The 23,436-nt window shown below is 39.4% G+C and overlaps 2 protein-coding genes across 4 annotated transcripts; one reads left to right on the forward strand and one right to left on the reverse strand.

The window, feature by feature from the left end:
* Nucleotides 1–1,430: 1,430 nt before the first annotated feature.
* Nucleotides 1,431–10,543, reverse strand: rcor2 (REST corepressor 2). Of its 3 annotated transcripts, none has more exons than XM_059528629.1 (13): nucleotides 10,524–10,543; nucleotides 7,750–7,872; nucleotides 7,390–7,449; nucleotides 7,015–7,095; nucleotides 6,250–6,302; nucleotides 5,996–6,157; nucleotides 5,526–5,650; nucleotides 5,379–5,445; nucleotides 4,845–5,084; nucleotides 4,241–4,318; nucleotides 3,878–3,935; nucleotides 2,934–3,151; nucleotides 1,431–2,777 (listed from the first exon to the last, which is right to left on the reverse strand). In XM_059528629.1, the coding sequence occupies exons 2-13, from the start codon at nucleotides 7,868–7,870 to the stop codon at nucleotides 2,412–2,414; spliced, it is 1,629 nt and encodes a 542-aa protein (XP_059384612.1). In that variant the 5' UTR covers nucleotides 7,871–7,872; nucleotides 10,524–10,543; the 3' UTR covers nucleotides 1,431–2,411. The 3 variants fall into 3 exon arrangements, with proteins under 3 accessions (XP_059384612.1, XP_059384616.1, XP_059384606.1); XM_059528633.1 differs by lacking the exon at nucleotides 10,524–10,543 and adding an exon at nucleotides 9,866–10,226 and having other exon boundaries at nucleotides 7,390–7,446; XM_059528623.1 differs by lacking the exon at nucleotides 10,524–10,543 and adding an exon at nucleotides 9,866–10,224.
* A 5,650-nt stretch (nucleotides 10,544–16,193) lies between these two features.
* On the forward strand, nucleotides 16,194–22,043 carry LOC132118673 (N-alpha-acetyltransferase 40). The gene is made up of 8 exons (XM_059528639.1): nucleotides 16,194–16,584; nucleotides 18,408–18,503; nucleotides 18,626–18,678; nucleotides 18,801–18,896; nucleotides 19,403–19,561; nucleotides 20,515–20,598; nucleotides 20,688–20,765; nucleotides 20,969–22,043. Exons 1-8 carry the CDS (start codon nucleotides 16,579–16,581, stop codon nucleotides 21,111–21,113), a joined length of 717 nt encoding a protein of 238 aa, XP_059384622.1. The 5' UTR covers nucleotides 16,194–16,578; the 3' UTR covers nucleotides 21,114–22,043.
* The last annotated feature ends 1,393 nt before the right edge of the window (nucleotides 22,044–23,436 follow it).

A 23,436-nucleotide genomic window follows, 5' to 3' on the forward strand; every position in this document is an offset into this window, starting at 1 on the left:
AACCCTTACTTTTGTGGCATTTGACCCACATTTAAACCGCTTTAAAAATGGATGAAGTGTTTGCGCATTGTTGAAGTGTGACATTTTCCTCATTTGGGTCATGAATGTCAAGATGTGTTTAGGAAAAGCTGTACAAATTTTGTCTACCATGATATTAGGGGTCAGCGGACGAACACCCCATCGGTTTCTATGTAATTTGCCAAAAATGAACAGTCGGTAAAAAAAAACAAAAAAACTGCAAATTGTAAAATGACCAAGTGATTAATTAACACAAACGGAGGATCTATTGTATTAACACGGCGGGAGGGTAATATGAATACAAACTTGTTTTTGAGTGCATGTGTTTGGAATTGACAACCGCTTTTAATAACAGACGTGAGTCTCAAACTTTCCCCTTAAATACATCATTCGCCAGTGGATCAACGAAGTGATGCCAGACCCATTTTTTTGGTTCTCAAGCTTGTCGTGTGAGTATCATAACCACAGTGATAATTATATAAAAATATATTTAATATGGCGACAATTATTATTACTTTGGAAAGTTACATCTTAGGTGACACACGAGGGCGTTTATATCCCTCAAATCTTAATTTACCATCAGCGGCTTTTATGTATAACAATGTCGGAGTAGAAGAGCCTGAAAGTTTGAGTCGCGCTCAAACCACAAAACTACGGATGAACACGGTGACTGCAGCTGAAAACCTGACAGGCATCTCGTATCTCAAAGTCTTAAAGTTACTAAAATCACCCCTGACACTCTCAACAAACACAAAACACGAGTGTCCCTAAACCAAAGTGGTTTACTCGCTCTGAATGACTGTCCAGTACGAGTCCGTTCACACACATGTAAGCCGAAAATACGTCTGGGATTCTTGAAAACAAAGTTTATATAGGCCTATATATATATATATATATATATATATATTTATTTATTTTTTTTTTTTTTAATTGGCAGATTAGATTTTTATTTCGTACTGTTAGAGCTATAGATGTCATGGGTGTTGGACTTTCGAAAAAAATGTGTAATTTGACACCTGGGGTCTATACATGAAGCCGGTTTAGCTGGCTAGCTAGGTTAAGTTTAAATTTATTTTTCGCCAAGCCACTTTCATGGTATATTATATTATGAACTATATACAGTAATAGTAACTTTCACTTGCACTGATTTGGCAAGATGTTCTTTTAGTTTTCCTCTTTCATGGACAGCTTTCTCTTTTCGTGTAAATTAGTTTAAATTGTTTATCTATTCTAATAGATTATCTATATCCAATAGAATCGATGATCATCCTCAGAGTACCAACAAAGCCTGAGTGCACTGCTTTGGTTTTGAAACTTGAGTTCATTCAGCTACCATCATGGTTGGGGTATATTGCCTACTGATAAAGTAACGTCTTGCATATTAAAATACCTGCAGATTAACAACAAAATCATTTGGTCATTTTCACTTTATTTTGAAAAAAAAAATCTAAAACAAAAATAGTCACAAGCAAATCCAGTTCACATGTAAACAGTTCTCACATACATACAACATTTTGGAAGAAACGAGAACTCTTGCACGAGCTTCCTCGGGAATCATCTTTAGTGTTTTGATGCCTCTGTGTCTGTGCCTTTAAGAGCGATATGAAATCAGTGTATTCCAGAGTTGCAACAAAAAAATCAAGTATTTTGCATCACTTAGTGCTTAGTCAATATTAACTAGTACTACATAACTTCACTACCTAACAATATCTTAAAGACCTAATTATACAAACAACAAAACCGCTTCACCTAGTATGACTCTATCAGCATGGCTCTTCAATGGGAGAGTGAGTATACACAGTATCCTGACACCAGGTGCACTTCAGAACACTCACTAGTGCCTGTAGTCATGCACACTAGATGATATGCAGCTGTTGCCAAAGCGATTGTGGAAGGAACTCACATGAGTCTGTTTCGTGGCAGTTTTTAATTCCAGTGTATAAGGTTTTTACCCCACAATTTTGGTTAAACTTCCAACTTCCGCTGAGCATCTATTGCAGAAGGTGATTCACAGATAGCTGTAGTTACAGTGGAAGCTGTTGTGCTTGAGACTGTTCACGAGGTAAAGCTGTAGAACCTGAGGACAGATGGGTTTGTGGGGCAGCAGGGTTTGGTTTTTTGGCAAGACTATGGTTTATTTTATGGAGGGTTCTCCTTGGTCCTGTAGTGGAGAAGCGGATCACACTGTATAGTTTAATCCTTCCTGACTTGCTAAATATGTGTTTTGGTGCATTTCCAGCTTTGCTTCCAGTTCACCTCGGGGGGTTTTTTCTCCTATGTTTGAGAGGCATTACTACACATTGCCCTTTTATAGCAATTTAAAAACAAATTCTCTGTTAAATGACTATTTGGGTGTCTTAAACCGTTATAAAAGGGCAAATACTACATGGCGATCAGTGTGACTGGGGGGATTCCACCTTTAGCCCCACTAGTGAGGGTGGCAGCTGTCCTGCAGAGGAGGAACTAAGAGGGTTCCTCAGTGCCCCCTGGTGGAGCGAGGATGCCACTGCGGGTCTGATGAGCGGAGGAGGAGGGGGAGGGTGATTGTGGGGCGTCCGGTTTTGTAGAGGTCGTGTCTGCAGCGGGGGAGGCTGCCGCAGCAGGCTAGGGGGTGCTGAGGGGGGTGCAGGGCGCAGTAAGGGTGGAGGCTGAGTGAGGGGTGGGGAGGACTGGGCAGAGTTGGGGTTCCCAGCCACACTAACATCAGAAGAGGGCAGTGGACTGTCAGAAAGAGGCGGAGAGACGCCATCCATCTGCACCTGTAACAACAAAGAAAGATGGAAAAAAGAAAATGAATTCCTCCGTTGTTGTTAACTGTTCTTTATCTCTAAGATGAATAAGCCCTGCCTGCTGGAACATGTCCTATTCAAAAGCCTTGACAAATTCAAATAGTCTTTTTCCTCATTCTCTCTCACCTCATCATCTTCCGCTCCTGACGACCCGTTCAGCTCCATGTTCACGGCCCTCCCACTGCCCCCTTGCACCACTTCCTGTTCTGCCTGCCATTCACGTAGCACCTCCTCAAGATTGAAGCGTCTTCGATAGCTGACGAAGAATGAGCTGATCTGCGCCACCGTCTTGTTGCCAATCACGTCCGCTATGGCTGCAAAGTCTTTACCGTATCGCCTGATGGCTGGAGAGAATGTGGATGAAAAAATGATAAAACTTCTCAGCAATGCTTAAAATTAAACAAAAGTAATCAAGCAGAATAATACTTTTATTACTTCAGTATGTAGTATCTTGCTTTGCAACAAGGTACGTGATAGGAATTCCTTTTGTGTTGCTCTGAATACACATGCATTATGACTTTTGGTCAAATCAGCATGAACCGGAAACTGTGCAAAGATAAATAATTGATGATAAATACTGTAATAAGAATTCTCCATTTTGATTTCATGCTAAATTGAATCACTGCAAGGTTAGAACAATTTCCCACCCTCATAAAAAGTTGCATACTGGTGACTAGGTACTCACTAATTTAGCTTGAAACCATATTTTTAGGACAGATATTAGTTGTACCATACATTTTATGTTAACTCATTGGTTAATTGAATAGTTTAGAGTATCCTCTATTTAATATCATCTTGATGTAAAGAAGTGATCTTTTTGGCTTCTTTAGTTTTGCGAAGGTCTTCTCTGATCTCAAACCTGGCATTACAGAAGCATTGGGTTTTTTTTATATACAAGCTTTAACCAGGGATGCATGATGTTACAGCGCTGCTTGATAACCAATAAATAGCTGCTGACGTTCTATGCTATTTTGTCTAAACACTGAAAACTCAAAATTAAAACCATTAGTGTTAAATGCTACATGTATATTCAGGGATCATAGGAACTGAGAGACAATAATCCAGCTCACCTTGAACAGTCAGGAGATGCTCCTCCGTTGTCCAGCGAGAGTTGATTTTTTGGGTGGGCTGATGGAAATGCAGCACAGGGAGTAAAATGATCATGTAGCAGAACATTGGCATTTTGCCCAGAATCTATTTACAGGTTTGGCAAACTCTTAGAGAAAAAAAATGTGTACTTTAAAAATATTATGTAATTAGGCCTTATCAGTATCTCAGAAACTAAACCTGTACATTCAAACTGTCAAAATACATTACATGGATTTCATAATGTCTTTCTTTTTTAACTTCTACATGTATGCCAGTTTTTTAATGGAGTGTAAATGATAAATGTTTGTAGTTTGTATATCAGAGCAATGCAGGTAGAAACATACCTCCGATGGTCTTAAGCCTTCAATTCCATCACCCAAGTTGTGCTTGAGCACACTATTGGTTTGCTTGATGCTTTGGACCTAAAAGCAAAACAGAGAGGCAAAAATGTTCTAAGTGCTGATTGTTGTGTAGTTATATTTCCAATCAAGAGTTTGGGGTCTGTCTTTCTTTTTTACATTAATACTGGGATATGTTATTACCATTTCCATTTAAACTGAACTATTATTTTCATATACTCTAAAATTTATTTCTGTAATGGCAAAGCTGAATTTTTAGTGTCACATGATTAAAATCACTTTAATATGCTGATTTGGTGCTCAAGAAATATTTATAATCAATTTTGAAAACAGCTCTGCTGTTTAATATTTCTGTAGAAATATATTTTTCAAAGCATTATTTGATTTTTTTTTTTATTTAATCAATAAGGTTAAATTCTAAATAAAAATTTCAATTTGATAAATCCTTTCTGAATATAAACAACAAAAAACTGATCCGAACCTTTTGAACACTTGCTCGATCGAACTCCTCGATCGTATATTCACTTGCAAGTTTCTCCGATTTAAAAACACTACCCAAAGCATTGTGATTTGATGCGTGGCACTTCACCTGTCTCTTCAGGGACACTAACTGTGTGTCCAGCTGTCTGAGACTAACAGCTCCTGAATCAGTGGATGCTGAGAGACCAACAATGTCGTCCTGTTCCAGATGCATGCCTTTAGGAGGCCTGCGGCGAGCGCGAAGCGGGTGGTGACGGTACTGCGCACCCTGGTTCTCTTTCCGAGTCAGACCAGGCTTGCTTGAACCTTTATCACTTCCTCCTCCATTTCCAGAGCTCTGCTTTGCCGTCTGAAAAGCAGCACAAATGCAGTGTAAACACAGTCATGTAAATGCAGTCTATTTTTTTAAATTTAAGATTTTAGTTTAAAATTCATGTAAATGTTTAAAGTAAATTGGGTGTTTATGTGACTTTTTTGCCTTCATTAGTCCCTAACTGCTGATGTTTTTCATATTCCATTTAGTCTCTAAATTAATATGGAGTTAAAAGCTGTATGTAATATAACTACGATCAAAGAATAAAAGAATAATACTGTATTGAATAGTTTAATATGGAGTTTAGTGTATGTTACACCATAGGCTCACCTCTTTCCTGGCATTGATCTCAAAGTCACTGTCACTGCCTGGATCTCCTTCCTCAATCTCATCGTGACTGGCAGAAACAAAAATACACACTTTGTAATGATTCATTGTCTTTTCTCTCTATCTTTCTCTCTTTTGCTCTCCTTTTACCTCTCATCCTTTTCTCTCTTGCTAAGGAGCCTGCGTGCCTGACGGTCCATGACGCTGGTCCGGGTTCTGGTTTTCTTCCAAGAGTAGTAGTATTTCACCAGGCTTGAGATCAGCTTGTCTGGAAGCTGAGAAATAAAAATAACAGATGGTTATGACTAAGCATGTACAGTGAAAAAGAACAAGATGTCCCGTATCAAATTTGTGACTTTGAGCATTTGAACTTCTTTGTACAAAATCTCAGATGTTCTTGCTTCCATGAAAGCACATGATGCTTTGAAACATTTTTCAATTATTTCCATGTTAGAAATGGATGACAACCAGTTCATAGTGCTGACAGCGAGACCACACTGTGACTCTCTACATATATGTGTGATTCTACACTGGATTCTATACTTCTGGAGTTGCAAGCAGATGTGAGAGCACCAGATGACTCTTATATAACCCATCTTGCCTCCATCCCACCCGCTCACCATCTGTTGGATGCGATGGAAGCTCTTGCCATGAAAGCTGAAAGCCTGTTCAAACAGAACTTTGTCTTCCACTGTCCACTCATCAGGAAAGGGAGTGAAGTTAGCCAGGTCAGCCAGTGACTTCTCCACGTCATGCTTGTGCCACAGAAGCATGCCAAGAGCCTGTTGACAGAAGACAGGAGGACTCCATCAGTGATCTATGCCTCCATCTAGAGGATTTACCCATCATGCCTCATATTTAAGCGAAATGGTACCTGTTCCATGTTGTATCCGTGCTTCTCTTTGGCCATCAGAATATATTCATCCACTGAGAGTGAGAGAATGGAAAACGCAGTTTCTTTACAATCCAACATGGCAGATATGGTCACAGTGTACACTGTATATGGGTATTACTCAACTACCTCACAACAAAATCCACAACCATGATTATATAACATTATAATACGTTACGTAAATGTAAATACATGTAAATACCTTTAAATAAAAGCTGTGAATCAATTCAAAATAATGATATAGTGGGTTTCGATTTGATTCAAATGTGATTTTTTTTTTTTCATTTCAAAAAGAATCAATCAGATCTGGATTAACCATTTTAAAAAGAATCGAATTCAGATTAACCATTAAAAAAATAAAAACTACTTTAGGCTTGAAGTGTAAACTACATTACCAGAGATTATACAGTAACTTTAATCAAATTAACATAATCTCAAAATTTTACTTTCAGTTTCACACACACACACATATCTACATAACATACATACATACATACATACACAAACATACACATATATACATGTATATATTTTTGCATCTAGAAAACAGGTGAAAGTATCTAAAATAGATGAGAAAAATAATCACATCACATCATGACTGTGTGAGTACAGCCCTACATTATACTGGTTTCCCTTTAAAAATTAAGACTAGTTTCGTTTCTTTTTCTAAAGCACTCCTCGTCAATAGCCTGAGTCAGACTCTCAGCAGTTTTTAGTAATTTCTATGTGTGAATAATTGTTCCTTACACATGGCATCAGACACTTGGCTGTTTGGTGACCAGACCAGCATGCTCCTCTGGTCACTGTCACTGTAGCGAGATGCACAGTCTGTCAACACAAAGAAGAAACATGTCTGACACACAACACAACAACCTCTCTCAAATACCTCCTCTCCAACCTTGCTTTTTACTTCTCTATGCCTCTCTGCTGTTTTTGTCTACATGTCTGTATACTCCAAGACTATAGCTGTGTTCTCTCCAACTCCCCATAAACTTGAGTGCACACAAAAACACCTACACACAGCCCTTTATCTTATCATGCTCATGCAGACTGTAAAAACTGCATGGATTTCAGAGATATATATTCATCTCTTCTGGGATTAACTCCCTTCTCCCTCTTTACCTGATTTGAACTCTGGGATCTGTGCCTGGTAGTCCCCACCAACGCGGATCATACTGTCTGCTTTAAAAGAGCAAGAGGGAAAAGGACAGTCAAAGAGGGGAAAACACAGGCAGGCAGAGTTAGAAACTGGCAGTGCCTCCTCACAGAGGGCAGAGGAAGAAAAGTGGGTGAGAAAAGTGGGTGGAGGGAGGGAGAGGAGGAAAAGACAACAGGAATGCTTGACAGAATACACAGACAGACACTGATATACTGATATTTTACACTTAAATTAATCAATTAAGATTGATACTTTGCTACCATGTAAGTGAATCAAGGTGCAGATGGTGGTTTGGAGTTTGTGTGTGAATGTGTCAGACGTACCATGTGTGTGTTCCTCATCACTGCTCTCTTCCTCAGAGTGCTGGCTGTTCCCATTTGTGACTGTTTTGGCCCTGCTTCGGGACAGCACACCAGAGCCTGATCGCTCCATCACTGATGGCATGGCTAGAGGGGAGAGAGAGTGTTTTCAAGGGGATCAGCACTGGCCTTTGTTTTCAGCATCTTAAAGAGACAGTTCACCCACAAATGGAAACTGTCATCATTTCCTCACCTTCATGTCATTCTAAATCTGTTTCTCTTTCTTTTGTGGAACACAACACATATTTTGAAAAATGTTAAAACTGTTTACAAATTAATTCTCACTGACCCATCATAATATATATATATATATATATATATATATATATATATATATATATATATATATATATATATATATATATATATATATATATATATATATATATATACAACACACAGATTTTTGTGTGGTTCTACAAATAGTTGCCTCAAGTATTTTTTTTTTAATTTGCTGTGTAGTGACAAATCTTATCTTTGCATTTTGAATCTTTACCAACTTCTTCAAGTAACATTTTTTTAGCGGTCATATAATATAGCCCACACATCTTTTCTCTCTCTGAACAGCCAGTATGGTGATAAAATTAACCTCAAATTAATACTACAAATTGTGACCCTGGACCACAAAACCAGTCATAAGGGCCTTTTTTTATACATGATCTGAATAAATAAGCTTTTCATTGATGTATGGTTTGTTAGGATAGGTCAATATTTGGCAGAGATACAACTTTTTGAAAATCTGGAATCTAAGGGTGCAAAAAAGAAAAGAAAACACAAAATATTGAGAAAATCACCATTAAAGTTGTCCAAATGAAGTTCTTAGCTATGCATATTACTAATCAAAAATTCTGTTTTTATATATTTATGGTAGAAAATTTACAAAATATCTTAATGTCTAAATAATCTTCACTTAATATCCTGATGATTTTTGGCATAAAAGAAAAATCGATAGTTTTGACCCATAGAATGTATTTTGGCTGTTGCTACAAAATAAACCCAAGCTACTTATGACTGGTTTTGTGGTCCAGGGTCACAATTAATTAAAACATTTGTGTACGAAAATGAAGTTTGAAAAGACAGTGAAAGATGTGATGTTTAAATGCACTTGGCTGTGTTTTGACGGCAAGTGGAGCAGTTCACCGATGTATCGAACCACAAAGCGCGGGATATACGCATTAGTGTTATGTTTCTAAATCTCTTAACGAATTTAGATAACTTTCATGTGTTTCAACGCCAGTAAATGAGACTTTCATTCGCTGGACAAGCAGTCTTTGTTTGGCGAAGATGAACGATGCCGGGAGTGAACAGTAGAGCTGACTTCCATCACTTCACAAACATGTACATGCAGCTCCAGAACAACAGATAACGTACCATCCTTCACAAAACCAAACAATGACCAAAGCCTTTCATTCTTAAGCGAATGCCATTGTGATAGCCAATCACCAAACTGTACCCCTCGCTGTTTTTATTAATAATAACTCAAAATGCTGCCTGAATTTTGATTTTGAATATACAAAACAACTAACGTTACACAAACATCAAACTAAAATGTTTCTAATCTAAACGGACACAAAAGATACACTGGCGAGATGAAATACTAGCATAATCGAATACGAAATTAATCCCGTCTAAACGATTATCTTTATAACTCGCCGTCAAAAATTAAAATAAGATATTTGCTCTTAAAACAAAAAGTCGTTATGTGTCATAAAACGAAGCGTTGAACAGGGCACGTGACGTCACGAGCAGTGTCTCTACTGATTGAAGTTGCCGTCGGGCTCAGTGTGAATTAAACGTGCGCTTCAGATGCGTCCAAAACACTCAGTATGAGGCACTGAACTGCCCTTGGCTTAACAGAGTGCCCAATCAACTCTTAATAGTGTTTCAGCGGAAAACGGTTATCGATTGTCCCCTTAAACTCCGAGAGGTCGCATCACTCCGACTACCATCCAATCATCCGTCCCTTGTTCATTTAAACATTTCTGTGAGTAAACGCGCACGGATCTCGCTCGGGCAATAATAATCCAACATTCAAACTTAAAAAGTAGAAAAACAGAAAAAAAGGCATCTTTCCCCTCACCTCACTTTCCGCACAGTCGCTCACTCAAGTCTGAGTCCTTTTGTGTAGAGCCACGCTTATGTCCCTATTCCAGTTGTTGGCTGAACATTTGCCTTTAAACGTTAGTTCCCAGTCCGAATAGCAGTTCACTACCTGGCTTGCTTGCTTTATCTCGTATTCAAACTTATAAAGCGACAAAAAGTGTTATTAAAAACATCAGCACTACGAACGTTTGTTAATATACAACTACGTTAAAGCTTCTGTGGATATTCGCACGTTTCTCATTCTCTCCAGTTCATCGCATCGGCCGCATAGGGATCCTATCCGTGTGTATGTGCCGGGGAGACCTCACGACTCCTCAGAACCGAGAAAACCTTCCGCGCTATTCGCCTCTCCCCAACTAACTTCCATGTCAATTACATAGTCCCTTTAACCGGCGTCAAATTCATAACCAGTGATTCTGACAATGTAAAGGCTAGTTTCGTGCCAGTCAGTGTAACTCTCGCATTCCATATATGCGCATTATTAAAAACAAAAACGTTAAATGAAACCCTCCCGTCATAAAACCGTTATTCAGCCGTTAAATGCGGCTACATTTATATGTAAACATATTTAGAGCATCTCATACAGTTCTTTTCATGAAACCAACTTAAAAGCGACCCATTACGTTGTGCTTTACCTGCGGTGCTCCCACATTAAATCACACGGAACTACTTCCTACTGTGTGCGCGGAGGGATTCGTCAGCTGTGCAATGCAGTGCTGAGACTGCCCAGACCCTTCACTAATGTATGCATGAGACAGAGGAAAAAAGACTAGAACTTGCCTATTTGGCATAATTTTGAGAATTTAATGATGGATATCGTGAATTATAGTTCTTTTACCATATTCAGTTGATAAAATGTAACTGAGTCTTACAGAAATTAATACATTCACACTGTGTTAAGCCATGGTTTCTGATCTACATTAGTTAAACATAACCTGGAGGTATTACAGGTGAGAACAAACTTGATATCTAGACACAATGCTAATACTGACATAAAAGGATTAAAGCCTGGATTCAGACTGGTCTCCAACACCCCCTCTTGACACTTTCAACCAGCAGGCCCAAATGATGGACAGTTCCTTCCTTGGATTGCATGTATAACACTGATATTCTTTCTCTGTGGTCCTTGCAGGCAAAAACAGAGACAGACATACCAGCACTTGTGGCACAAGACCCCTCCCAGCCATCCCCTCTATGTCTATGTGTTTCTCTCTCCAACCATCTCCTCCCTCCCCTTCTTCGTGCCATCTTGCCAGTAACATTACTGTACAAAAGAACCATCTCCATTTTCTCTAACTCACCTTAGTTCCTGTATGATGATCTCTCCTTACTTGATTCTCTCTCTTTCTCTCCTCTTCCTCTGTTAGTCTTCCTCCATCCTCATCACCTCTGAGTTCCTCTTTCCTCCCCTCCCCCTCTCTCTATTCCTCCACTTCTCCCCTCTACCCCCCCCCCCCCCACGCATGCACACCAAGCAGAAAAAGAGGTTTTCCTTTCTTTTTTTTTCAGGAGTAACAATCTCTGCGTGCAACCACAGGCCTAAAGGTGTAGCTGGAGTCTGTCTCTATTTTATTTAGCATTAACATGGATTGCACAACCCTTTGTTGTCGTGCTAGATTTGCATGGGCTTTTAGGCCTGGTTTTGTATATGTATACCCTGTAACAACAGTTACAATCACTCCATCATAACTGACTAGTTATCGATCATGCATCAAGGTTCAGTGTGAGTTGTGGCGCAGAGGAAAGGGAGATTTTAACAGCTCTGAACTCTCTGACCCCCTCCCTTGTTTCCCCTCCTGAAAATGCCATCTCTCCCCGTCGCGAGACAGATTACCAGAAAACAAAAGGTTCGGGGCGGGGCTTCGTGACGGGCCATCTGCGGGAGGGGCGTGGCCCGGGAATATACAGCAGCGCTCGTTGAATTCAACACATGGACAGACCCTTTAAGGTATGGCTGTTGCTGTGCCTTCTTTATCATGGTCAGAAGCAGTGGGTGTTAAACCAGGGATTCTGGCAAAAAGCGTCCTAGATGTGAGCTTCAGACCAATCTACGTGTTGTAGTTAAGTACCACTGGCGTTTAGAAGCGCACTCGATGCATTTCAAACAACGCGATCTTCATACACGGTGGTTCTTCTGACACACAGTAGCAGTTCCTACCTAAACAGAAGCAAAGTTTCTGTTCTGTCAACTAGTGCAACCTCGTGGACAAAAGAGGTGCTGCAGGGCCATTCTAGGCCTCCGATTTTTCATTCCCTCGAACATTTTTTTTAAAGTGGTCATTCACTCAAACTGAAATCTCCATTAAAATGAATTTAAATAATATTGCATTAATTAAATATGTACATACAAATATGATACAACGTGTTTTGCCATTTCAGTTGTGCACATAATTTAGAATTGAAGAGTTTGTATTCAAAAACAGATAACTCCGTTTTGATTAATTCTCATAAATTATCACGTTACTATTGCGTTAGCTTTATTTTTTAGGTATTACAATTTAATCAAAACAACCCAATTGCAGTTTCATTATTATTTGGATAAAAAAGCATGATTTTTGAACATTTTTAAAAACTGAGTTATCTGTTTTTGCAAATGAACTCTTCAATTAATATGAGCATCTGTTTGCATTCATATTTCAACATTCTATTTGTTCTTTTTGATTCAATTTGTTACAATTAATCCAAGATGGCGCCGCACATGGCTGCTTCAGTGCTTGGCTCTCCAGTGTTTGTACTGTTTTTGTTCGTTTTTCCTGTTTTTTGTTTAACAAACACGATCAGTTTCACCAGGGATGAACTGCTGAACATTCGGCAGAACACACCACATGATATTTTTCCGGATTTCTATTATACAGACGTTTTACTGAACATTGTTATCGGAGGAGCAGCGGCGCTGATCAAGCGCTTCAGGACGCGCAGGTGGGGAAAGTGAGCTGGCGCGCTCGTCAGACTCAGGAAGCGCGGATTTCGAACGCCGTTGCCTAGCATCCATCTCGCAAATCTCCGCTCTCTACCCAACAAAACGGACGAACTCCTTCTGCTCTCTCGGACAAATAAGGATTTCTCTCACTCTGCTGCTCTGTGTTTCACGGAAACCTGGCTGAATGACGCCATACCGGACAGCGCACTCCATCTGCCGGGCTTTCAGCAGTTTAGAGCGGATCGCGACGCAGAATCAACGGGGAAATCGCGCGGCGGCGGGACATGCTTTTACATCAATGAACGGTGGTGTACAGATGTAACTGTGTTAAAGAAGATGTGCTGTCCTGATCTAGAAACGCAGTTTATCAACTGCAAGCCGTTCTATTCGCCGCGGGAGTTTCACTCGCTCATTCTGGTTAGTGTTTACATTCCACCTCAAGCGCATGTGAGCTCAGCTTTACAGAAACTCGCTGATCAGATCACAGACACAGAACAACAACACCCGGACTCTGTTTTAATCATTCTTGGGGACTTTAATAAAGCCAATCTCTCCCGTGAACTGCCAAAATACAGACAGCATGTTACCTGTCCCACCAGAGACAGTAATATACTGGATCACTGTTACACCACAATAAAGGATGCATATCACTCTGTTCCACGAGCAGCTTTGGGACGTTCTGATCACTGTCTGGTTCATCTTATACCGACCTACAAGCAGAAACTTAAATCTGCTAAACCTGTAGTAAAGACTGTGAAGAGATGGACCAGCGAAACAGAGCAGGATTTACAATCTTGTTTTGACATCACAGACTGGAGCGTTTTTGAAGCTGCTACCACCGATCTGGACGAACTCACAGAGACTGTAACATCCTATATTAGTTTCTGTGAGGATATATGCATTCCTACCAGGACTTATTTAACATTCAACAATGATAAGCCATGGTTTACAGTAAAACTCAGACACCTTCGTCAGGCCAAAGAGGATGCCTACAGAAATGGGGACAGGGTCTTGTACAATCAGGCCAGGAACACACTGAACAAAGAGATTAGAGCGGCTAAAAAGACCTATGCTAAAAAGTTGGAAGACCAGTTTACTTCCAACGACTCTACTTCAGTTTGGAGAGGACTGAGAGCCATCACAAACTACAAGACACCATCCCCTTGCACTGAGGCTAATCAACGACTTGCTAACGACCTGAATGAGTTTTATTGTAGATTTGAAACCCCCAACACCCACTCTGACCATCTCCCTACACAACCATTAACACCTCCTGCAATCCCCCTCTCCATACCTCCTGCTCTTCAAATCTGTGAAGATGATGTGCGCCAGGTCTTCAAGAAAAACAAAAGAAGAAAAGCACCAGGCCCAGATGGCGTTACACCAGTCTGTCTGAAAATCTGTGCTGACCAGCTGGCCCCCATCTTTTCACAGATCTTCAACAGATCTCTGGAGTTGTGTGAAGTGCCTTCCTGCTTCAAACGCTCCACCATAATCCCCATTCCAAAGAAACCCAAGATAACAGGACTTAACGACTACAGACCTGTGGCTCTAACGTCTGTCGTCATGAAGTCGTTTGAAAAACTGGTTCTGGCTTATCTGAAGGACATCACTGGACCCTTACTGGACCCCCTGCAGTTTGCGTACCGAGCAAACAGGTCCGTGGATGATGCAATCAACATGGCATTGCACTTCATCCTGCAACATCTGGACAAAACAGGGACTTATGTGAGGATCCTGTTTGTGGACTTTAGTTCGGCTTTCAACACCATCATCCCAACAACCCTCCAAACCAAACTGACCCAGCTCTCTGTTCCTAGCTCTATCTGTCAGTGGATCACCAGCTTTCTGACAGATAGGCAACAGTTAGTGAGACTGGGGAAATTCATGTCAAACAGCTGCTCCACCAACACTGGTGCCCCTCAGGGATGTGTTCTCTCCCCTCTGCTCTTCTCCCTGTACACCAACGACTGCACCTCTAAAGACCCCTCTGTCAAGCTCCTGAAGTTTGCAGACGATACTACAGTCATCGGCCTCATCCAGGACGGTGACGAGTCTGCTTACAGACAGGAGGTTGAGCAGCTGGCTGTCTGGTGCAGTCTTAACAACCTGGAGCTGAACACGCTCAAAACAGTGGAGATGACTGTGGACTTTAGGAGAAACCCCCCTGCACTTTCCCCACTCACCATCATGAACAGCACTGTGGCTGCAGTGGAGTCATTCAGATTCTTGGGAACCACCATCTCTCAGGACCTGAAGTGGGACAATCACATTGGCTCCATTGTGAAAAAAGCCCAACAAAGGTTGTACTTCCTTCGCCAGCTGAGGAAGTTTAACCTGCCACAGGAGCTGCTGAAACAGTTCTACTCAGCCGTCATTGAGTCAGTCCTGTGTACTTCAATTACTGTCTGGTTTGGTTCAGCTACAAAATCAGATATCAGAAGACTACAGAGAACTGTTCGGACTGCTGAAAGGATTATTGGTGCTCCCCTGCCCACCCTCCAAGAACTGTACACATCCAGAGTGAGGAAAAGGACTCAGAAAATCACTCTGGATCCCTCACATCCAAGTCACCCCATCTTTGAACTTTTGCCATCTGGCCGGCGCCTCAGAGCCGCAAATACAAGAACAGCAAGGCACAAGAATAGTTTCTTCCCCCAGGCAATCTACCTCATGAACAGTTAAATGTTTCCCACTTAAACGTATGCTTATGCAAAAATGTGCAATATCCTTATATTTATTTGTTACCCCTCCATCCTAGAACATTCCTGCATCTCACTCAATCCTATTCCATTATCATTTATAGCACAATTGTTTATACACTTATTTATTTGCCAATTTGTAATTCTCCTGTAAATTTTTTTTTTTTTTTTTTTTTTTTTTGTCTGTGTGTTGTTGTCTCTGTTTACTGGAAGCTTATGTCACTAAAACACATTCCTTGTATGCGCAAGCATACTTGGCAATAAAGCTCTTTCTGATTCTGATTCTGATTTCTGATTCTGATTCTGATTAAGAAAAAATTTATGCATAATTATAGGCTACAAAACAGCTCTAACAAGGATTTATATTTTTTTCTACGTTTGTCCGTCAGTTCAAATAATAATTAAAATAAAACTTTTTAATATAATATGTATGCACAGTATTAAACTTAAAATTACATTTTTTTTTTATTACAGTGTATTTTAATAAAGTAATTGAACAGTATCCTCTATCTTCCCATTTTTGAAATGATGTTACAAATTCAGTTTGCAAAGGGAAACCAGAACTTTTAAGAAAACTGCCTTTAGTATCAATTGCTCGTCATTTACATAAATATATCTTTATGGCTCTAGGTCACAAAATACCCTCAACGCGAGGAAGCATGTGGAGAGAGCTTGACCCTTAACCCCAAACCCTATGTCGTCATTTCCCCAAGACTCAGCGGCTAATGCCCAATGCTGCTGAGAGGGAAAGAAAGAGTGAAGAGAGGGAGGGAGGAAAGGAGAAGGAGATAAAGAAAGGCAGAGTAGAGCGCGGAAATTTCGTGGCCGTTTCTTGGCGCGAATCTGGCAGGGAAAAATAAAAGCAAAAAGCGGTCGCTAGCTGCTTTATAGATTACTGTTTTTTTAAGCTACCAACCTTCGAGCTCTTGTGTTACTGTAGACTAGCTCGCTCGTTAGCATTTTTAACATTCTTTACCACACACCACATCTCATCTTCAGATCTCTAACTTCTTTAAAGCTATTTAGAGTGCTTTAGTCGCGTCGAGGTGGTCGTATAAAACCTGCACAATGGGGGTGAGTTTGTCTGTCCGTGTTGTATGTTGTTAGCTTTGCTCTTATTTGGGCTTTGATAAATGCGTGCGGCAATTTGAACAAAGACTGATGGAAGCAAATCATTCTCCCCGGAGAGAGTGTGTGTAATGTGTGTGTTTGATGGAGATAAACGCGGAACTCATGAATAACTACGGGGTGGTGGGGAGATTTTGGTGTTTTAAAGATGCTCAGGTCCTGAGTAGATTCTTGTAGTGTCCATCCGAGTAACACAAGTGTCCTCTTCAAACGCTTACTGGTTCATTTCATGTGCCTCGTCGACTGCGCCATTTCTAAAACACTAAGCACAAAAACACTGATACATTTGTATCAAGGCAAACTGTTGCTGTTCTCCTCAGACTGCCTGTATTGTCCTTTTCCAATAGTCGATGCATTAGTCACACGAGGAGCTGGTGAGATATGAGGGTGATGTGTAAAAACAGTTTTTTTGAGCTCCTCGTGCAGGCTTTTAATTAGCACGATGCCAGCAGCCACTGCGAGATCAAACCTCCTCGCGACAGCATCATTGCTTGCTCGAGTTTGGATGATAGATTTATGTCTGGCATTAGTGAACTCCATGCACTGAGCCCGCCGCCGTCAGAAAACTGTTCTGCTCCACGTGCTTTGTGTTCTTCTCAGCACCTGTTTCCTGCTTCTCTTGCCATTAATGTACATGGAACTAAAGAGCAGCTTGCTTTTTGTGCCTCCAGCCAGATATTTCCTCCTGGTGTATTATTTTCGACACACAATACAAATCTTAAAAACAGGCATCAAACCCTCAGGTTTACATGCATATCATTATTAAAAAGTGTCCAATAATTTGTCTCTACCTCCATGCAGTCACATGTATCTACAAAGAAACAAATGGAAACATAAATGTGTTAATGCAAAATATTTCGAAGGCAGCATTATTGGTTAGTCGGACAATACTTGGCCATTTTGAGTTTGTCAGCTTTGAACAAAAGTTGCTGTTTTTGTTTTTTATAAATTATTTTTTTTGTGAATTAGTAGTTGCTATTTAAAAAAGGAAAACCAAAAAAATCATATTGTGAAATAATTGTTAATTCCTCCATTTTGTGTGCTGTCTCATTTGATGCGATTCAATTATGGTATACAACGGGGTTCAAAAAGTACCATACGAATACACTAGCATACTAGTGATTTATTATTTATTTTTTTATGTCATTTATAAGCTTTAATTATATAATTGTCAGCATACCAGTTTGAGCGACTTTCTGATTTGTGACGTTTCAGAGGATCTTATGTATGTTTGTACAAGTACTGAAAATGTATGATTATTTGATTAATTTCCTCTTCATTTACATAACATTCAGTTTTTCAAAATCCTAGAACATATAATAAAATACCCAGATTTTAAATATCTAAAATGTATTTAATTCATTTATTTATATAGTTTATGCATTACAGATTTTCAAAATCAAAATTCAGTTAAATTAGTGAAAGTGACGTGACATTCAGCCAAGTATGGTGACCCATACTCAGAATTTGTGCTCTGCATTTAACCCATCCGAAGTGCACACACACTGTGAACACACACCCGGAGCAGTGGGCAGCCATTTATGCTGCGGCGCCCGGGGAGCAGTTGGGGGTTCGATGCCTTGCTCAAGGGCACCTAAGTCGTGGTATTAATTTTAGGACCCACTGTATGTATATATTATACACACATTTACACCCTGCTTTCTTTCCCAAAGTAGAACTCAAAGTTATAAAGTATAAATATTTCCAACCATTTTCCTCACTCTTTATCTGATAATAGTGTTTGACAATATCTTTATATTGTTATTTAGAGAAAATCAAACAGAGCAAAGGAAAAAAAGCAGAGAAGACTTGAAGAACGGGCAGCTATGGATGCAGTTTGTGCAAAGGTGGAGGCTGCCAATAAGGTATGCTTTGAGAACATCTGAAAAAAACCTTTTCAAAATATGTGCACGCGTCTTCAAATTGCAGTGTTAATGTTCTTGCAATAGAGAAATACTAACAGAATGTGTTCTGTGGCTTTTTACAGCTTGAAGATCCTCTGTCTGCAATGCCTGTGTTCAAAAAGTATGACAGAAATGGGTACGCTATCCCTACGTTTCCCCTTTGACGGATGTGTCATATGCTGCCTCTAAACTGGTAAACAGATCATTTCATTTTCTGATATCCAATACTAATATTGTGAATATCTGAATCTGTCACAGGCTAAACCTGGAGATTGAGTGTAAACGGGTAACTGCATTGAGTCCAGATACAGTGGAGTGGGCCTATGAGTTGACTAGAGCCAACATGCAGACGCTGTAGGTATTGAGCAAGTCAACATGTGGGGTAATCCAGCATCCCATATTGTTACTGCTTTAGATGTTTTATTTGTCAATTTTTAGTGTCTGGCATTTTTTTTTTATGCAGAGATTTTTAAAGAATACTTTTTTTTGTACTCTATTGACATTTATATACAGGTTTTGGGTTGAATGGAAGTCAGTTATTGCTATTTACCATTAAAGGTATATTCACCCAAAAATAGTTAACATTTGCTTTTAAGTACAGAACACAGAACTTATTTACTCACCTTCATGCCATTCCAAGACTCTGACTAATGAATGAAAGTCGGTGGGCTTCTTTAACACAGATAATACAAGGGATACAGGCCTGGAGTGACATGAGGGCCAGTAAATGATTGTGGGTCAAAGCTGGAGGACATTGCTGCTGCTGGTCATTTTGATATTTATTAAATCTAGTTCCAGGAGAAATGTCAATTTGGGCGGTTAATAACAAAATACATTTGTGTTCCATTATGTTTTGGCAGATATGAACAGAGTGAGTGGGGATGGAAGGAGAGGGAGAAAAGGGAGGAGATGAAGGACGAGAGAGCTTGGTATCTCCTGGTCCGGGATGCTGACTCCACAACTGTAGCATTTTCAAACTTTCGATTTGATGTAGAGTGTGGAGATGAGGTTTTATATTGGTAATGTTGCTTTAATTATTACTTATAGGACAGCTATGATTTTCTCTTTGGGGATTATAACAAATCTGTTGTTGAATGTTATTAGATTTTTTTTTTTTTTTTTGATGTCAGACATTTATTTATTTATTTATTTGTACTCCTTCGCATCGTCTAACACATTTAAATCTATAAAAAAAAGAAGTAAAAAAATCTAAAAATTAATATAATTTTTTCATATTGTATGTATTATAATGTTAATACCTAAATTAAAGTATAGTAAAGTACAGAATTGATCAATTATTGTACTTAAAGGGATAGATCACCCAAAAATGAAAATTGTCAATTTGTTTCTTTCCCTCATGTCGTTCCAATCCCATAAGTCCTTCAATGATCCTCGGAAAACAAATTAAGATATTTTTGTTGAAATCTGAGAGCTTTCTTTCCCTCCATAGACAGCAACGCAACTGGACTATTCCAAGGACATTGGTATAACAGTCCATGCTCAACCGTGATTGATCATAATACACTGCATAATTCCGGTTGCATAATTGCGGTTGAACCATTGATGTCACATGGACTTTTTCAATGATGTCTTACCTTTCTGGGCCAGGGAACATTTCAGTTGCTTTGCTGTCTATGGGAAGGTCAAAAAGCTCTCGGATTTCATCAAAAATGAACAAAGGTCTTTTGGGTTTGGAACGACATGAGGGTGAGGAATTAAACAAGAATTTTAATTTGTGTCTGAACTATCCCTTTAACATGAAAATTATTGGCTAATTAATATGTGCCATAATTCTAGTATTGTGCATGTGTATCTATCGGTCTACCTTCATTGCACACATTATATAAGTGGGAGTGTTTCTTGCATGTTATTTTTGCAGTGTGTGACTTCACTGATTCTCTGAGTCATATAAGACACATGACCTCAAGAGAGTGCTGTTTGTGTCTGACGGATTCTAATAATGTCTCCCCAGTTATGAAGTTCAGTTGGAGAGTAAAGTCAGGCGGAAAGGCCTGGGGAAGTTTCTCATCCAAATCCTTCAGCTTATTGCCAACAGGTACCATCACAAAACCCAGCATTCCAAGAACTTATTGCTTTTGAACTCAAAACTCATCGTTCTCTTCTTGTTCTTGTGTCTTCCCTCAGCACGCAAATGAAAAAGGTCATGCTGACTGTATTTAAACACAACCACGGTGCTTACCAGTTCTTTAGGGAGGCTTTACAGTAAGTCCCATCCTTCTGGACTCATACGCATTCACCACTTCCTCACTGCATGAAATCCCCGTTCCTCTTCTGAATGGAGATTTATATACCGGCCTGTACATCGACAGAACGCTGACTGATAGCAGTTGCCATAGCAACAAGTGACTGCTCTACTTATTCAGTGTTAAATACGAATTCACCAACAGCCGTCCTCTTGCTTTCAGGTTTGAGATTGACGAATCGTCACCCAGTATGTCCGGTTGCTGTGGAGAAGACTGCTCCTATGAGATTCTGAGCCGGAGAACAAAGTACGGCGAGGCGTCGGGACATGCTCATGGGGGCGGCCACTGTGGAGGCTGCTGCCATTAAGAGCAAGCCTTCCTCTGTTGTTTCAGAGCTTCCTCATCCTCATTCCCTACCCTGCTCCATCACCCACAATCCCCTCTTAGAAAGCCCTTAAAACAGTCTCTCCTGTGCATAATCAGCAATGAAACCCCGTTGATGCTTGCTCTTGGTTTTTAACTTAAAACGCTCATTCACCATCTCACATAGTAAGCGACATTTTCAGTCTCAAAGGTTTGAATGACGACAAAATGGCAGTGAAGGCCACTGTGAGCCAAATGTAACCTTTTTCACCTCAGGTATCAGCATGGTGAGGCTCAACCGTATGTCTTTGTGTTCTGCGTTTTCTTCTTTTTCTCCAGAAACTGCGTGTCACTCAGCGGTTTTATTACTATAGTGAGTGAATGCAGGTGTTGGTCACAGTGGTTTTTACACCAGTTTCACTCTATACCACTTTTCAGGGTAACTGTATTTTAACTAAAAGCTGATGTTTGCTTATCACTTCAAGAAACAATACGACGATCTGTACTGTTTATAATTAGTAATCGCTCAACCTAGACTGTCTCAGGTCATTCAACTTCTAACAAAATGTTTTATAACCGCTGTATTTGGGAATTGGTGGATGAGGATTATGTTGCTGTTTGATTTGATACAGGGGTTGGCATGTTAGCTGTGGTGGACCTTTAGTGTAAGAAATATACTTTCATTTTAGTTTTTATCATAACATTCTTTTATCATGTCATTACTGTATATTTCCATTTTTCTTTTTTGTATATAATCCGTTTGCCATGTACATTTTATTTGCCTTCAAAGACATTGGAAAAATGATACACAAAACTGTTTGAGAGATGAGTGTTCTGGGCTTGTGCTCTCTTGTTGAACTGAAACGAAAGGTCATTCCAGCTTTGTTATGTGTTTGATTTGTTTGCAACAAATAAAGGAATCTTGTTTGACTTATTGACGTTCAGTGGTGCTGTTTTAACATTTTGTTTCAAATGAATCTTGCATAACCTATTCTTAACTATTTATTGGTAGATCATAAGCAAAAAAGAAAAAAAAGTGCAATCACCACCCTTGGTCTTAATAAGAAAGGCTGCTTTGTTCGAATCCTTTGAAGTTCATATTGAGGAAAGGACAGAAGTTAAACATCAGTATTATGAGGACGCTTATTATTTTAAGCAATGGTTAGCTAAGGGATATCAACTGCACTATTTACGATTACAGAGATTTTAGAAATATACACTACTATTATAAAGTTTGTGGTCATTAAGTTTTGGAAACTTGCTCACCAAGGGTGCATTTGTTTATCATAAATACAGTAAAACAGGCATAATGTGAAATAATAATAGATAAAAATGGTGATGGTTTTCTGTTTTAATACGTTTAAAATTTTAATTATCGGTGTGATTGTAAAGCTGAATTTACAGCATCCATTACTCCAGTTTTCAGTCACATGATTCTTCAGAAACATTTTAATATGCTGCTTTCACCTAACATTTCTTCTTTTTATAATTGTGTTTGTTTGTTTATTTAGTGCATTTTTTTTTTCAGTTTAATTCATCCTTGCCAAATAAAAGTATACATTTCTTTGTTTTTAAATGAATTTGGCCTGTAGCATAGATAAACAGCAAAAGTACTTGTATCCATATTCTGCCAGAGATGCTTATATGTAGAATAAATTAAGAGAATTTATTATTAAATTGCTAACTTACGAACTCAAAAAGATGTCTTTTAAACATTAAAATGGCATTTCAGAATTAGTACATTCACTTTGAGCGTTTTTTTTTCACAGGTTAGAAAAAAAAAGAATCGGCTGTTTCACAAGTGTTTTAGGCAGTTCTTGTAATGACGGTTAAAGGGTTCAAATGTCCTCGTATGCTAAACAAAAGTTAGATGGCGGAACTATTTATTTCCATGCTTCTGGATGGAGATCATTGAATGTGTTGCACAAAGCGGAAGATGTTGGTAGTGCGCAGTGGATGAATGGGGCGGCAGTACCAGGGGGGCAGGGTTTTTATATTTTTTTGAAGCACCCCTGGGCGCCGCCATTGGCTAGCGGACCCCCACCTGCTGTTAGCATACCATTGACTCCCATTCATTTTGGCGTCACTTTGACAGCGAATAACTTTACATCTGAGGCGTTTAAAGACTCCAGTTGTCCATTAATTATTTCTAAAGAAACACGTAAATGTATAAAAGGCTCCATTACCTTGTATCTTACGTTATGGTCCCATAGAAGCAGTTTTTGTAAAAAAATAGGCTAACGATTGCATCATAACCAGCAACTCTCTGTCACACAGTAGAGAAATTACCATATGGACAGGAGGAGAAGCTCGCAGACAATCTTTTA

This window comes from Carassius carassius, chromosome 3 (genome assembly GCF_963082965.1).
Source record: "Carassius carassius chromosome 3, fCarCar2.1, whole genome shotgun sequence".
Taxonomy (NCBI): domain Eukaryota; kingdom Metazoa; phylum Chordata; class Actinopteri; order Cypriniformes; family Cyprinidae; genus Carassius; species Carassius carassius.

Excerpts from the sequence above, each read along its gene's own strand:
- rcor2 (XM_059528629.1), bottom strand. The coding sequence starts at position 7,870 with ATGCCATCAGTGATGGAGCGATCAGGCTCTGGTGTGCTGTCCCGAAGC. Across the intron at positions 7,450-7,749 it reads TGATGAGGAACACACACATG|CAGACAGTATGATCCGCGTT; the intron begins GTACGTCTGACA and ends GCTCTTTTAAAG. Across the intron at positions 6,158-6,249 it reads ACGGATACAACATGGAACAG|GCTCTTGGCATGCTTCTGTG; the intron begins GTACCATTTCGC and ends TTCTGTCAACAG.
- LOC132118673 (XM_059528639.1), top strand. Across the intron at positions 18,679-18,800 it reads AAAAAGTATGACAGAAATGG|GCTAAACCTGGAGATTGAGT; the intron begins GTACGCTATCCC and ends AATCTGTCACAG. Across the intron at positions 20,599-20,687 it reads CTTCAGCTTATTGCCAACAG|CACGCAAATGAAAAAGGTCA; the intron begins GTACCATCACAA and ends GTCTTCCCTCAG.